This window comes from Amaranthus tricolor, chromosome 14, assembly GCF_026212465.1.
Source record: "Amaranthus tricolor cultivar Red isolate AtriRed21 chromosome 14, ASM2621246v1, whole genome shotgun sequence".
In the NCBI taxonomy this organism is placed as follows: domain Eukaryota; kingdom Viridiplantae; phylum Streptophyta; class Magnoliopsida; order Caryophyllales; family Amaranthaceae; genus Amaranthus; species Amaranthus tricolor.
Window position 1 is genome coordinate 2479496 of NC_080060.1, and position 13536 is coordinate 2493031.

At 30.3% G+C, this 13536-nt stretch overlaps 1 protein-coding gene across 3 annotated transcripts; it reads left to right on the top strand.

The window, feature by feature from the left end:
* Positions 1 to 849: 849 nt before the first annotated feature.
* Positions 850 to 8337, top strand: LOC130799864 (dihydroorotase, mitochondrial-like). Of its 3 annotated transcripts, none has more exons than XM_057663134.1 (8): positions 850 to 1133; positions 3442 to 3587; positions 3668 to 3849; positions 4513 to 4649; positions 5082 to 5247; positions 5379 to 5495; positions 6551 to 6711; positions 7810 to 8337. In XM_057663134.1, the coding sequence occupies exons 2-8, from the start codon at positions 3505 to 3507 to the stop codon at positions 7999 to 8001; spliced, it is 1038 nt and encodes a 345-aa protein (XP_057519117.1). In that variant the 5' UTR covers positions 850 to 1133; positions 3442 to 3504; the 3' UTR covers positions 8002 to 8337. The 3 variants fall into 3 exon arrangements, with proteins under 3 accessions (XP_057519117.1, XP_057519115.1, XP_057519118.1); XM_057663132.1 differs by having other exon boundaries at positions 3465 to 3587; XM_057663135.1 differs by lacking the exons at positions 850 to 1133; positions 3668 to 3849 and having other exon boundaries at positions 3463 to 3587.
* Positions 8338 to 13536: the final 5199 nt, after the last annotated feature.

Sequence of the window (13536 nt, forward strand, 5' to 3'; positions counted from 1 at the left end):
GTTTTCTAGATTGTTGTATAAAAATAGAAGGATTAGCATTGGCAAGCACATAATCAAATTTAAGACAAGCACACAATAAAAAAGGCACTTTGGTTTTTCCTATATCGTTTCGATTTTATCAGATGTTTTCATACTCTTGAGTTTTATTTAATCATAACTTTAAAGCAAAATTTTAACTTATACTTACTCCATTTAGTTCTTTTTCATTGCTCTCCTTAATTCATTGAAATTTCAACATTTTTGATTGGCTTAATATTGCAATCTCAGTGCAACATAACAACAATCAGTACGTAATTGAATAGAATAGAACAAGTACATTTATTTATTTATTTTTCTATTCTCTCAAAACAGAAAAAGAAGAACATTACATAATTGTCTATTAGATATTCACAAAACTTATTCATTAATAATTTACATAAACCATACAAAAACACAACCGCCATTTTTTTGTTAATTTAGACTTTATTACTAAAATAATCAAAACACTACAATATAAAAGATCGAAATGGTCGTTAATAGGATGGGAAAAAAATCATTAGAACAAAACCCTAGATCACCCAAAAAAAACATATAGAGTGGACTATATTTGGCATTTAGTACAACACCAAAACCAACTAGCTGCATATATAATAAAAACTTACTTCCATCATTCTATTATACTTGCTTTATTTGACTTTTTACGCAATTTAATGTGTTATTTTGTTCATTTATATGTTGAATTATACACATCTAAAAATTATAAAAAGTTAATACTATTAAAGTATGCGATTAAAGTAAAAAGATTTCACGAATAAAAAACCCTAAATACCCCATGAATTTCACGTTTCCGACTACTCTTTTCTCCCGTCGACCCGTCGAGTCCAGATCCAAAAGACCACACTGCACACTCCACGGAGTATTTCCAAATCTTCTTCTCTATTTTTTATTTGATTGATTCTTTTTTCATCCATAAGCAACTTATTTATTCTTTTCAATTTATTAAAAACACTTTCACCCTAATTCCTAATCGAATATATTCTCTTTTCATTCCATTAATTTATATTTTTCTCTTTTCTTCACTGATTTTTAATTCAATTTAAACCCATTTCCTTCAACCAGTTCAATTATACATTGCAGATTGAGCAATTTTGGAGGTTAGTTTCACCATTTCCCCCTTGTTGAATCTTTATCCTTTGTGGGTTCATTCGATTTCATCTCAAAATTAATTTTTTTGCATGCGTTATTGAAGCTGCAATCTGATAGCTTTCTAAGAAATGCTCTTTTTTTTCTCTAATTTTTTTGTCGGGTTTTGTTATTTGTAATGGAAAATGGAATAAGTAGTTTAATTTACATGTTTATTGTTAGTAAATTTAGGAATTTAATGGAAAATTTAGATTAACTAGTCCAGTTTTGGTTTAGACTGATTATAGTTTTTCTTTTTTGCAATATTATTTGTTGGCATTTTTAGATGATGGAGTAAACACTTCAATCTTCTCATTCAGTATAAGAAATTTAAAGTATGCTCTTTAATTATGCTTACTGCGTCGTTTATATGTTTATGATGTAATAATATGTACATAATCTAAGCTTTTGGTCAACTGTCAACTTTGTGGAACAATATTGAGCATTTAACATGTTTTTTTTAGGATTTTAGTACACATCTTTGATGATAGGGTAGGCTGAGGAAATGAATGGCTAGGTGAAAATCAAACTTAGGTTATGTCATGGAAAGTGTTACTTGCTCTCCAACTAAATAAGACCCGATTCTCAGTACACATCTTTTTGTAAGAAGCTTTGGTATTGTTTGAAGATTGATTTTGAAACATGACTGAAAGTTTGTTGTTCATTAGGAATTAGTTGTTGCTCTTTTGCTATTTTGAGCCTGTTCTAGTCTTACCTTTCTAAAGCTAGTAGCCTAATACTAAGGTACTTTTAATGGAGGGAACTTTGAAAGAAAAGTTGAATGGGAAATTATTTGGGATTTGTTTGATTTTTTGGTGCAAAATAATGATTGATTATTTACTAGTTGTTTATGGCTTGTTCTCTGGGGCTGAAAATTGTTGAAATGGAGTGAACTCAACTAAAGTGGACAAATTGGGATATAGGTGAACTTAATTAAAGAATAGTGAAAATGTGAGAGTTAGAGGTGTGCTGAACTGAACTGAATTGATAAGTTTTAGAGGATTGACCGTTGTTTATTACTTAAATGGAACATATTACACTTGAAGGATTTGATTGTCCGAAAAAAAAGGGTGTTGAGATTAAGATCAAATAGAATTTGAAAACCCAAAACCAATTCTTCATGCATAGGGATTTAGAAGTTCGTTTTGGATAGTTAGACTACTTACATACCTCTAATGGGACGTTTGGTTATTGTTACTAAATGTTGGTAATGAGATTAAGTATTAGAGTAAACTTTAAAAAATTTGTTGTATTATTTTCATGATAATGAAGTTTTTATCATCAAACATGTATTATTTTCTTTAAAAATTTCCCACTACCACCTGATACTACATTTAAGCAGTAATATGTGTGTATGAACTTTGTCAAGTAGTAAATAGTAATATATGATCATGAACGTTGTCAAGTATTTTTCCTAGCTAAATTACATCAAAGTTTTATTAGCATTCTCACTATTTTGTACCAATAGCCAAAATGGCTCTTTCACAAGAGGCAAATAATGTTAATTTTGATGTTTGGATCAGGACTAAATATTTCGTTTGTTTTTTACTCGCAACACTTTCCTTTGTATGGAAGTGCATATTTCTTGCATACTTCCTTATTTTGGCTGTAACTTCATGATATCTCTCTCCTCATCACATGGGTCCTTGCCCCTTCTGTTATCTTTCTCTTCTCCTCATTTGATGTTCCTCCCCCACACTTCGAGAAGGGAAAAAACAAAGAATTTACTGAACATGACAATGTACTCTAGCTAGGCAAGATTGAGCATGACAGTGCTAAGCTTGTATTCCAAGCACATTAAAGAAAAATACGAATAATACATGAAAGAACATAGTCTAAGAAATGGAAGGAACTAAAGTTTGGCAACGGAGATTAGCAGTAACATTGGCATGAAAATGCATAAAATTTTTTGCAATAAGAAATTCCAATCAACCAAGCAACATAAGCATGAAAGTCATGGTAAAGACGAAAACTTAAATAAGTTCATAATGCTCTTCGTCCTTGAAAAGATCAGGCAATGGAGGCTCTTGTAGTTGTTGCTGTATAAGGGCATTCATCAGGCAGTATGGACGTTTTCTAAGAATAGCTTGATGAAAATCAATAAAACAGTAAATTAATCAAGAAAAAGTTCAACTTTGAATGTGGTTGATTTGAATCCAACATTTGGTGAACATCTTATGAGGATCTCTTATTTTTATGTCGGCACCCACACTTTCCTTTTGCTTTAAAGTTTGTTTATAATTGTCGTGTTACCAATTCTTACGAAGCATTTCTATATAGGCTTTAATTTTGCTTATTCTCAGAGTCTGAAGGTCTACAAAGCGAAATTTCAAATTGGTAAAGATGGAATTGACTTTAACGCTTCCTGATGATTGGCACCTTCATCTCCGTGATGGAGACCTTCTCGCTGCAGTTGCTCCTTACAGGCAAGTCCTAAACTTGTTTTTTTTTTGTGTCCCAATTTTGTGGGTTATCATAAAGTGAGATGTATACTTCTGTAATTCAGTGCAAGGCATTTTGGAAGGGCCATTGTCATGCCAAATCTTAGACCTCCTATTACTACTACAGCTGCTGCTATTGCTTACCGAGAATCTATCATGAAAGCATTGCCTGCTAATAGCGACTTCAATCCTCTCATGACACTTTATTTGACGGATAATACTAGCCCTAATGAGATCAAGCTTGCCAGTATGTGTGTCCAACAGCCATATTTTAATTTTCAAGTAGTGTCCTGGTTTGTTAGTGGGCGAATCCAGAAAAAATTTATTACCTGGGTAAATATTATATGAACTCTCATTGTGTGAGAGAAAATAAATAAAAATCCATAAATAAATTAAATTTATACTCCCTCCTATTCTCCACAAGTGGCTTTTTAGGCACATTTTATCTCTTACTCTTAATTTGCATTTTATTATTAGTCTGAGTTAAAATTTAGTCAAGTGGGATCTTGTTTGATTCGTCTCAATGTAAGGATTATTTATATCAACTTTCCATAATTTTTAATTATGCACAATTAGAGTTATTAAGGATTGAATAAGTGCATTGAATGGAGTGCATAAAGCAAATGTGACACTTGTGGTGAATAGGAGGGAGTATAAATTAATATCCAAGTATCCTTTTAAAAGACCCTTTTCATCAAAAAAATAAAAAACTGTAGCAATCCATTAATTTAGTTGGAAACACCTTTGTCAAAGCGCATAGGAGGTCGTAGGTTCAAACACTGAACATCAGTTCAAGATACTACTTATTTTTCATGACCCGGGTCATGGCCCATGCCAGCAAAACCGGAGGGGTTGGAATTGTCTGATTTTTTACTGTTCTGATATTTGATTGGTGGCAACTGTTTGACAGAGAAAAGTGAGGTGGTTTATGCTGTCAAATTGTACCCTGCTGGTGCAACAACTAACTCACAGGATGGTGTTACTGATCTTTTTGGAAAGTGTTTTCCAGTGCTTCAAGAGATGGCTGAGCAAAATATGCCACTTTTGGTAAGTAATTACTATTAATAAATGCTGATTTTCAATTTTGTTCTTCAAATAAATCTGGTTTTGTGTTGTTTATTATGACCCTTTAAGTGATGGAACTCAAACCTATCAATTTTTCTTTTTATCGTGAATTTAAACATTTAAATTTTTCTGCTTTGACGGAATCACAATTAATGTCAGCTTTATGAAAAACTTCCTCGGTCTTTTTTCTAGTTGCAAGTCACGCAATGTCTTTCCCACATAGCTCTGACATGTTTTGGAGTACAACCAGTCTTGTATAAGACCGTCTCACCGTGAGACAGATCCATACAAATGGCCCCTTAGTAAAAGACATTTAAAAAAATGAAAACTGAACTCTCAGGTTCATGGGGATAAAGTATATCAACTCTTGGTCCAAATGTGAAAAACGTTGAACCAATTTTCATTTAATTACAGGTTCACGGGGAGGTGACTGACCCTGATGTAGATATTTTTGATCGGGAAGAAATTTTTATCGAGAAAGTTTTAAGACCGTTAATTCAAAAACTACCACGACTTAAGGTTGTTATGGAGCATATCACTACAGCTGATGCTGTCAAATTTATTGAGTCATGCAATGATGGTAATATTAGTGTTTTTGTTTCTAAACAATGTCTATACTATAATTAAGATGCTTTGTTTAGTGTTAAAGTTTATCTTTTTTTCGCATTTCCAATCCGACTTTCCATTGTTGTGCTCCATTACATTTATCAGGAACTATAGCAGCAACTGTAACACCGCAGCACCTTGTGTTGAATAGAAACTCTCTCTTTCAAGGAGGGCTTCAACCTCATAACTATTGTCTTCCGGTGCTCAAAAGAGAAATTCACCGTATGTGCTCTTTCTGATGTGTTTTATGATAAATTTGTTATCAGGCTTGTACAACAAGACTCGCATAAGAGGAGAGTTGGCTTCACGTAAACCCGATGAGGATTCATCCTAAAACCAATTGGTAGTAGGAGGAGTAGCCCATCAAGCTTATATGTTAGTCAACTTTCCTTTAATTTTTCGATGTGAGATCACATGTGAGTTATTTTTCCAACATTATAAACATCTATATCTCCTATGTATGTATAAATTTTATTTGATTTTGTGCTTTGTTTCAACTGATAAAACAGAAACTGAATCTTTCTCTTGGTGCTTTGACATGAGATTCTGTCTTATTATATGGGCTTTGCATGCCTTAATTGAATGTTTTGAATGTTTACATGCCACACTGGGAGGCGGGGTGGCCTCCCCCCGTCCAAACGCGTCATCTGTTGTATTTTTAACCGACCCCCCTTATTAATTTATAATGATTGATTAACTATCACAAAATCAAGTAAACTTTAGTGGTCTAAATAGTAGAATTGAAACTTTGAGTAAGTGCTTTATAACTCACATCTTTATACAAGGTCATTCCTGATCATAGGCAAGGTAGCCATTTATCTAGGGCCTAGAATTAGAATGGGTCCTTATATTTGAAAAACCTGGTTAATGAAGTAGATACTTAAAACTTTGCAATTTATGATTAGTTCTTTTATCAATTAAGAATTGTATGACATGTCTACATTTATAATGATAACTATAATATATAGAGGTCGTCTCTATTATTTTTCCAAACACCAATTAAAATTCAGAATTGACTCTCCATAGAGAGGGTCTATTTCTTTTAGTTTTCCTAAGGCGCATGAAAGACTTTATACAATCTATAGAGCTTATATTTTGCTATATTTTAATAGACTTTTGTCTTAATTTATAGAATTTCCCATTTGAAACATTTGAAATTTGATTTGTTTTTATAAAATTATGTAGTTAGTGTATCGGTTATTCATCTATAATTATTTTTCTAGCTTATCAATTATTTGCTCCCCTAATATACATTTCTTGCTTCGCGCCTTAAACAGGGCAGACAATCCTTTCAGCAGTAACCAGTGGGAGTAAGAAATATTTTCTTGGCACTGATAGTGCTCCTCATGAACGGAAAACAAAAGAATGTTCTTGTGGTTGTGCTGGAATCTTCAATTCTCCTGTTGCTCTATCATTGTATGCCAAAGTATTTGAAGAGGTATGTCAAAATAGTTTATTCTAGTCACTACCAGATTGCTTGATGTTATTGTATTCGATGATCTTGAATGGGATGCCATGCTTCTATGATTATATTGTGCGCATGGAACATGATTAAGTGCATGCAACCTCAAAGATTTCTAGTGTTAATCTCACTCGAACAAGAGTTGTTCATGGGCAGGTTGCCTGCCACCGACTTGAAAAAGTTGCACCATCCTCCCTTTTGTCTATTCTTTTTCAAGTCGAATATCGAATTATAATGTACCCGAAATGAAATAATCGGGAATAGAAAAGGCTATTTCCTAAAATCTCATCATTTTTGTCTATGGAAGTATTCCCTCCGTCCCATTGAAATTGCAACATTTTCTCTCAAAAGTTCTCACATAGATTTAGGACCAAATAGTATTAGTTTTTCCACCGAAGACATTGTTTAGAGATCCAAAACATGATTTTGTAGCTTTTAGTAAAAGCATCAGCATCATCCTCTTACATGCTCTAATAGCATGCTCTATAATTTGCCTGTTTTTGCCGTTGGGCTTTCGGTAATCCATACTTTCATCATACCCAATATATCTTGCTCATAAAAGCTATGATTAGGCTTTGAGCATAGTGTAAAAATACGGTAATGGTCGTAGTCATGGTAACGGGAGTGATGTGGTTATCATGGCGCCTAAATATCTGCTGAAACCATAAGATATTCCTTGATAGGGCCCAAAACACAAATTTTTACACCTTTACAATGCGAGAAATATCATTTTCGTTTATTTTGAAAACCTTTACAATGCGAGAAATATCATTTTGTTTATTTTGAAAACCTTTACAACGATGCCGATGCGATGTGATACGGCCTTTTTTTACTCTATGGGTCTGAGGGGGGTTAGATGATCGTAGAACATACTCTTATCAAAGAAGATAAGGAGGTCACAGACTTGTAGCGAGTAATCCGTGTCAGGCTAACCTTGAGGAAGTTGCTAAGTACTGAACTTGTGTGGGCCAACTTAACAAATGCAGCAAATTCAGCATCATTTTACTTGTATGTTTTTTCTTGCAATTACTGTGAGTTAAATTTGTTGTATAATTGTGTTATTGGCTCATTCAGGCTGGTGCCCTTGACAAGTTAGAGGCATTTACAAGCTTTAATGGCCCTGATTTCTATGGCCTTCCAAGGAATACGTCGAGAATTAAGCTTACAAAACAGCCATGGAAAGTCCCGGAAAGTATATCTTTCCCAGCCGGAGAAATCGTTCCTATGCTTGCAGGACAAATGCTCGACTGGAATCCGTCTTTTTGATAGAGTCCTTATTCACTACCTCAAGATCAACTACTTCATGCTGAACAAAGGATGTGCGTTATTTATGTGTAACGATGCTAATCATTAAGAGCGTCATTGGGCGGGCCTAATTTATTTGCCGCTTTTTGGTGTATGTTGTTGAAAGGAAAATATTTCAGTATGATATTTTCAGCGTGTATTTTGGATTTTATGGAGTTTTTGATAAAATAGCAGATAAAGAGCACGATTAGTTGGGTTAAAGAGACTAATTTGTAATCCGTATTCACACGTTTTCCATGTTAATGTTGTGATTCAATCAATAAAAAACATGTAACACATGCTATTTTACCGACTAAATCTGCATTATATTGAGCATGAGTTCATCAAATAATCCAACCTGAAAGTCAAATATTGTAAATTGTTATTTAAACAAAATGATCTAACATCACCCCTTATCGGTATACTCTCTGTTTTTATATATTTTTGTCAAATAAATATTACGAATTTTAGTGTTAAATTTTGACTATAATCTGTGATTGATCTATATGAAAAAACATTTTTATGTGAGAGCTTGATAGATTTGTCATAATATATGCTTTTTAGATTTCAACTTTTTATAATTTTAAAACTAATAATTAAAATTATTTGACTATTAAATTTGTATTGGAATCTGTAAAAAAATAAATAAGAAGAATAAATGAAAATAAATGGAGTATAACTAAAATAATTTGTGACACCATAGTTTTGTTGGACAGCATAAGCAAGTATTGTAGAAGAAGGCAAATTACCCTACTTAAGAGTTTGGATAACATTTTAAGCCTAATTAATTAGAAGAGGATTAGAGCAATTAAGTAGCACATGAAAAAGGAGGTGCTCTAATTAGCAATAACGTAACCCAAGCATGCTCAAAAATTGTAATTAACAAAAATCATTAACATCATGTGACCACCTCATAAATACATGAACATCCTATAATCCAAGCTAATGAACCTAGCATGTGCCACGTGTCTTAGCTTCACCATTGTCTTTCGTTAAATAATAATAATAATAATAATAATAAAGTAATAATAATATATTTATCTGTTTTATTGAAATAGCTACATTTATTTCAAATTTTTTTTATTTGAAAGGTCAAATGTAGTTTTTTCAATGAGACAAAAGAGTACTATACTATGCATAATCATCATTCTCAAGGATTTATCTAAATTTCAGCAACACCCAACGGTTCTAACAAATAACATTTTTATGAAGGTTGTGTGAGTATATATCAGAACAACATTTACTTTGTTATCTTCTATTTGTTTCTTTGTTGTTTATTATTGTACACTTATGTTATAGTTCGAGTTTGTAAATGAAGATTTGAAATTATCGACTAATCAGTAATCATACGGAGAGGAAAAATTTTTTTTTTTGAATAATTTTATATTAGATTACTTACAGCAACTAGCAATGCCTATTCAATCAAATTTCCTAAAAAAAGAAATTTTTTTATAAAAACTAATTAACTTTAACTACTTGTTATATGTTGATCTAACAAAGTACAATAACGTTCTAAAAGATAATGTTGATGTGTACATGTGTTAGTTGTATGAATTTGTTGTGTATATGTGTTAACCATGAAAATAATTAACTTGGAGACTTTATTTGATGAGATGGCATCATATAGTTCAATAGTGATTCATACTGTAATAAAGTAATACATTTTTTTGACAATAAAATACTAATTTAGACCATTATTTTAAAATCGTCAATATGTACTAGTACTACCGATAATTTTGAATATGTTGCACAAGTTAAAACCACCAACAAACAAAAAAAGTACTCAATGTTGAGAAGTCATTTTCCATACAAGAAGAGTATGTTTCAAATAGCAAAAAGGAAGAAAAAGAACATGGGTGGCAAACAACTTCTTGCGCTAAGAAAATCACATGAAGAACATGGCTTTCCAACCATAGTCATATGATTTCATCACTCTTTTCTTTAGTCCACATCCACATATATATATATATATATATATATATATATATATATATATATATATATATATATATATATATATATATATATATATATATATATACATATATATATATATATATATATATATATATATACATATATATATATATATATATATACATATATATATATATATATATATATATATATATACATATATATATATATATATACATATATATATATATATATATATATATATATATACATATATATATATATATATATATATATATACATATATATATATATATATATATATATATATATATATACATACATATATATATATATATATATACATATATATACATACATATATACATATATATATATATATATATATATATATATATATATATATATATATATATATATATATATATATATATATATATATACATACATATATACATATATATATATATATGTATATATATATATATATATGTATGTATATATATAATATATATACATATATATATATATATATATATATATATATATATATATATATATATATATATATATATATATATATATATATATATATATATATATATATATATATATATATACATCAAAAATAAAGATGGTCTTTTAACAAATCATCCTTGGCTACATGGCAATTAGCATGCTATGTCTTGCTTATTATCTTTCTTGTCCCATTAATGGTTGCCATTGAAAAACATAAAACTTTCTTGTCTCTTAATTTTTGTGGAGCCCACTTGGTTCACATCATGTTTCATTTCTTTGGTGTTTAGGTTGTTAGTGTAATCCTTTAGCTTAATTATCACTTAATCAAGTTGATGCACCTTAATTCACTTTCATTATGACTTGATGAAAATTAAAGAGGTGTCACTCAATGGGCATTCTACCTAAATTTCTTTAATTTTTTGGTAAATGACTTTAAATAGTTTCATATGTTTTGTAGTTAATGCTAATTGAAGGGATTATCTTGGTACGCATCATCTTTCACATATGACCTCATCTCATAAGAGTGAGACAATAAGAACCAACCTTCCTCCTATTAAACTTAAGCTCTATAATGACTTCATCACTAACATAAGACTCAAATCATGGTTTTTGATTAGGAAATATAGGAAGGCAATTAGCTTCATTAAGATGAGTTGGGTTAAATGAATTACATACACTTATACAAGTAGTATATATTTTGGAACATGTGCATGCATGTTCTTTGGCACACAAAAACTTCAAAATATGTATAGAAGTATATGAGTCTTATTGAAGCAATGGGTTCATGGTTTCAACCTAAACAAGTGATAAAGATTTAGAGTTATTCTTGTGAGAGATCATCTCTCGATCATCAAGTGACCTCAAAACAAATCAGTCATATGCTAATAATTGTATTGATTGAATTATTTAGCTCATATATAAAAAGCATTATACGGCCATCTCACAAAAATTATTTGTATTTGATTCAATTAACCAATTTTTCCTACTAAAATACAAGCCGCTCAGCAAAAGGCGGGATACACAATCTTCGTAATATACTTTCCACACTAAATTGCCAAATCTTGCAAGTTTTATTATTCTAGTGCATTCTCAAAACCAGCATGCATGCATATTAGCCATATTTACGACTTTTATTTAGAATAATTAGGAATTTAGGATAATTATAGTTGACAACTAATAATGCTGACAAGTTTATGTTTTATCTGAGCATGTTTAACATGTTCAACCGTATAAGGCTCCGTAAAATTGGGGTTTTAATATTAAATTACGTAGTATTATGTTAAGTATTTAAAAATACAAAGTTATTGGAAAAATATAAATTTACACAGGGCCTTTGAAAAATTTGTTAATTTTTACTCCGTCTCTGCGAAAAACGCATCTGATAAGAATGATAAATTACGAGGAACTAACTCAACTAAAGTTTAAGTTGATGATTGAGATCTCATTCTATATTATATAATTTTAACAATAATTATAAAAAATGATGTGATTGTACTTGTGTATAAAAATAAATTTTGATCCTAAAAATAAATTTGGTGTATAGACCGACGTGGAATACTTTGAACCAGAGACAAAAAAACATGAATAATTGGCATGGATTTACGAAGAAGAAAGAAGAAAAATAATGTAGGCAAAGTAAGTACATAAGATTCATGAATACTGCTATGCTTTTGTCAGAATACCATATCTCTCTTATCCATACCTTAAATAACAATATGACGTATGCATTTATTAACTTCATAGCTTACCCTTAATTTTAGAGTACACACACTCTTAATATTTTTTTAATGTTAAACATGTAGAGAATTGGGACTAATCATCAATATAAAATTAATTACTCCATTTTTTAAACATCTTTGTACACAATTCAATGTATTTGTCAGATCCTTTATATATAGTTATAATACATAACTAAAAATTACTATTAAAATTTGATATTATAAAAATATGTGATGATACGAATAAAGAAAATCTCACTTGACTATATTTTTCTTGTATAATAGTCAAAATATGTAAAAATTTCATAAAATGATAAGGATGGCAAAAGTTGATTTGAGTGTAAATAAAAAATTGAGAAAATATATTTTAGATCATTTATAAACTTAATAATATGGCCATAACCTGTTGAGCCAGAACATTTGATTAAAAAACTATGATGATATTATGAAAAGGACAGTCAATTTAATTTAATACATATGTAAAGATGATTATTCGACTCACTTTTATATAAATATCATGAATTTGACGCTAATAATAATAATAATAAATAATAGTGAATGATTTTCTAATAAATTCCTAACTTGGATAATGCAATGAATTTGGAGGAGTGGAAAAGGAATAATCCAGGGTGTTTTTGATGAGAATTAGAGGTTGCTAATCAAAAAGTAAGAGAAGTAAAGGTTAGGATTTGAGGAGGCGTTGGTGCATGGCTTAAGGGTATGTACTTATTAGCGGTGGTGATCAAATTACATCATGTGGAACCATGTGCTTTAGAGTAGAAGAACATGTCCAAAAGCAAAACCTAAAAAAATGAAATAAATTTTTTTCTTAATTAAAATTATAAATATTTTTAAAAATTCTTTAAAAATGTACACATGGCATATTTTGATTGATTTTTTTTAAAGTATTGGAAGCTTGCCAATGAAAATTGTCATTTTTGGTAGGCACCACCCTATTAAGCTAATTCATGTACAGTTAGTGTGCTTAAGTAATCACTTATAATTTTAAAGTAATACAAATCTTTACTTTGGCTAGCACATTATCATCTATTAGTTTGATTAAGCTTTAATGGGCTGGACTTGAAAGACGTCTCTTAAAGTGTTATAGTGAGACGATCTCATACAAGACCAGCTGTTAAGTTAATTATATTACATAATAATAATTATAATAATAATCCATTGTTAATCCTTAATTGCCAAACAACTCATCCACCACCTCCCTTAATACAACCTATAAAAAAGAGTCCTTTCTCTTCTCATTTTATCTTGCTCACAACAAACCCAAACCCATTAAGTTAAACACCATTTCTTTCAAGTCATCCCTACACAACAAGGGTCTTTT

Bases quoted from the DNA above. Each gene is read 5' to 3' on its own strand.
- LOC130799864 (XM_057663134.1), top strand. From the start codon at position 3,505: ATGGAATTGACTTTAACGCTTCCTGATGATTGGCACCTTCATCTCCGT. The intron at 5,248-5,378 runs GTAATATTAGTG...TACATTTATCAG, and splicing joins TATTGAGTCATGCAATGATG to GAACTATAGCAGCAACTGTA. The intron at 6,712-7,809 runs GTATGTCAAAAT...TGGCTCATTCAG, and splicing joins ATGCCAAAGTATTTGAAGAG to GCTGGTGCCCTTGACAAGTT.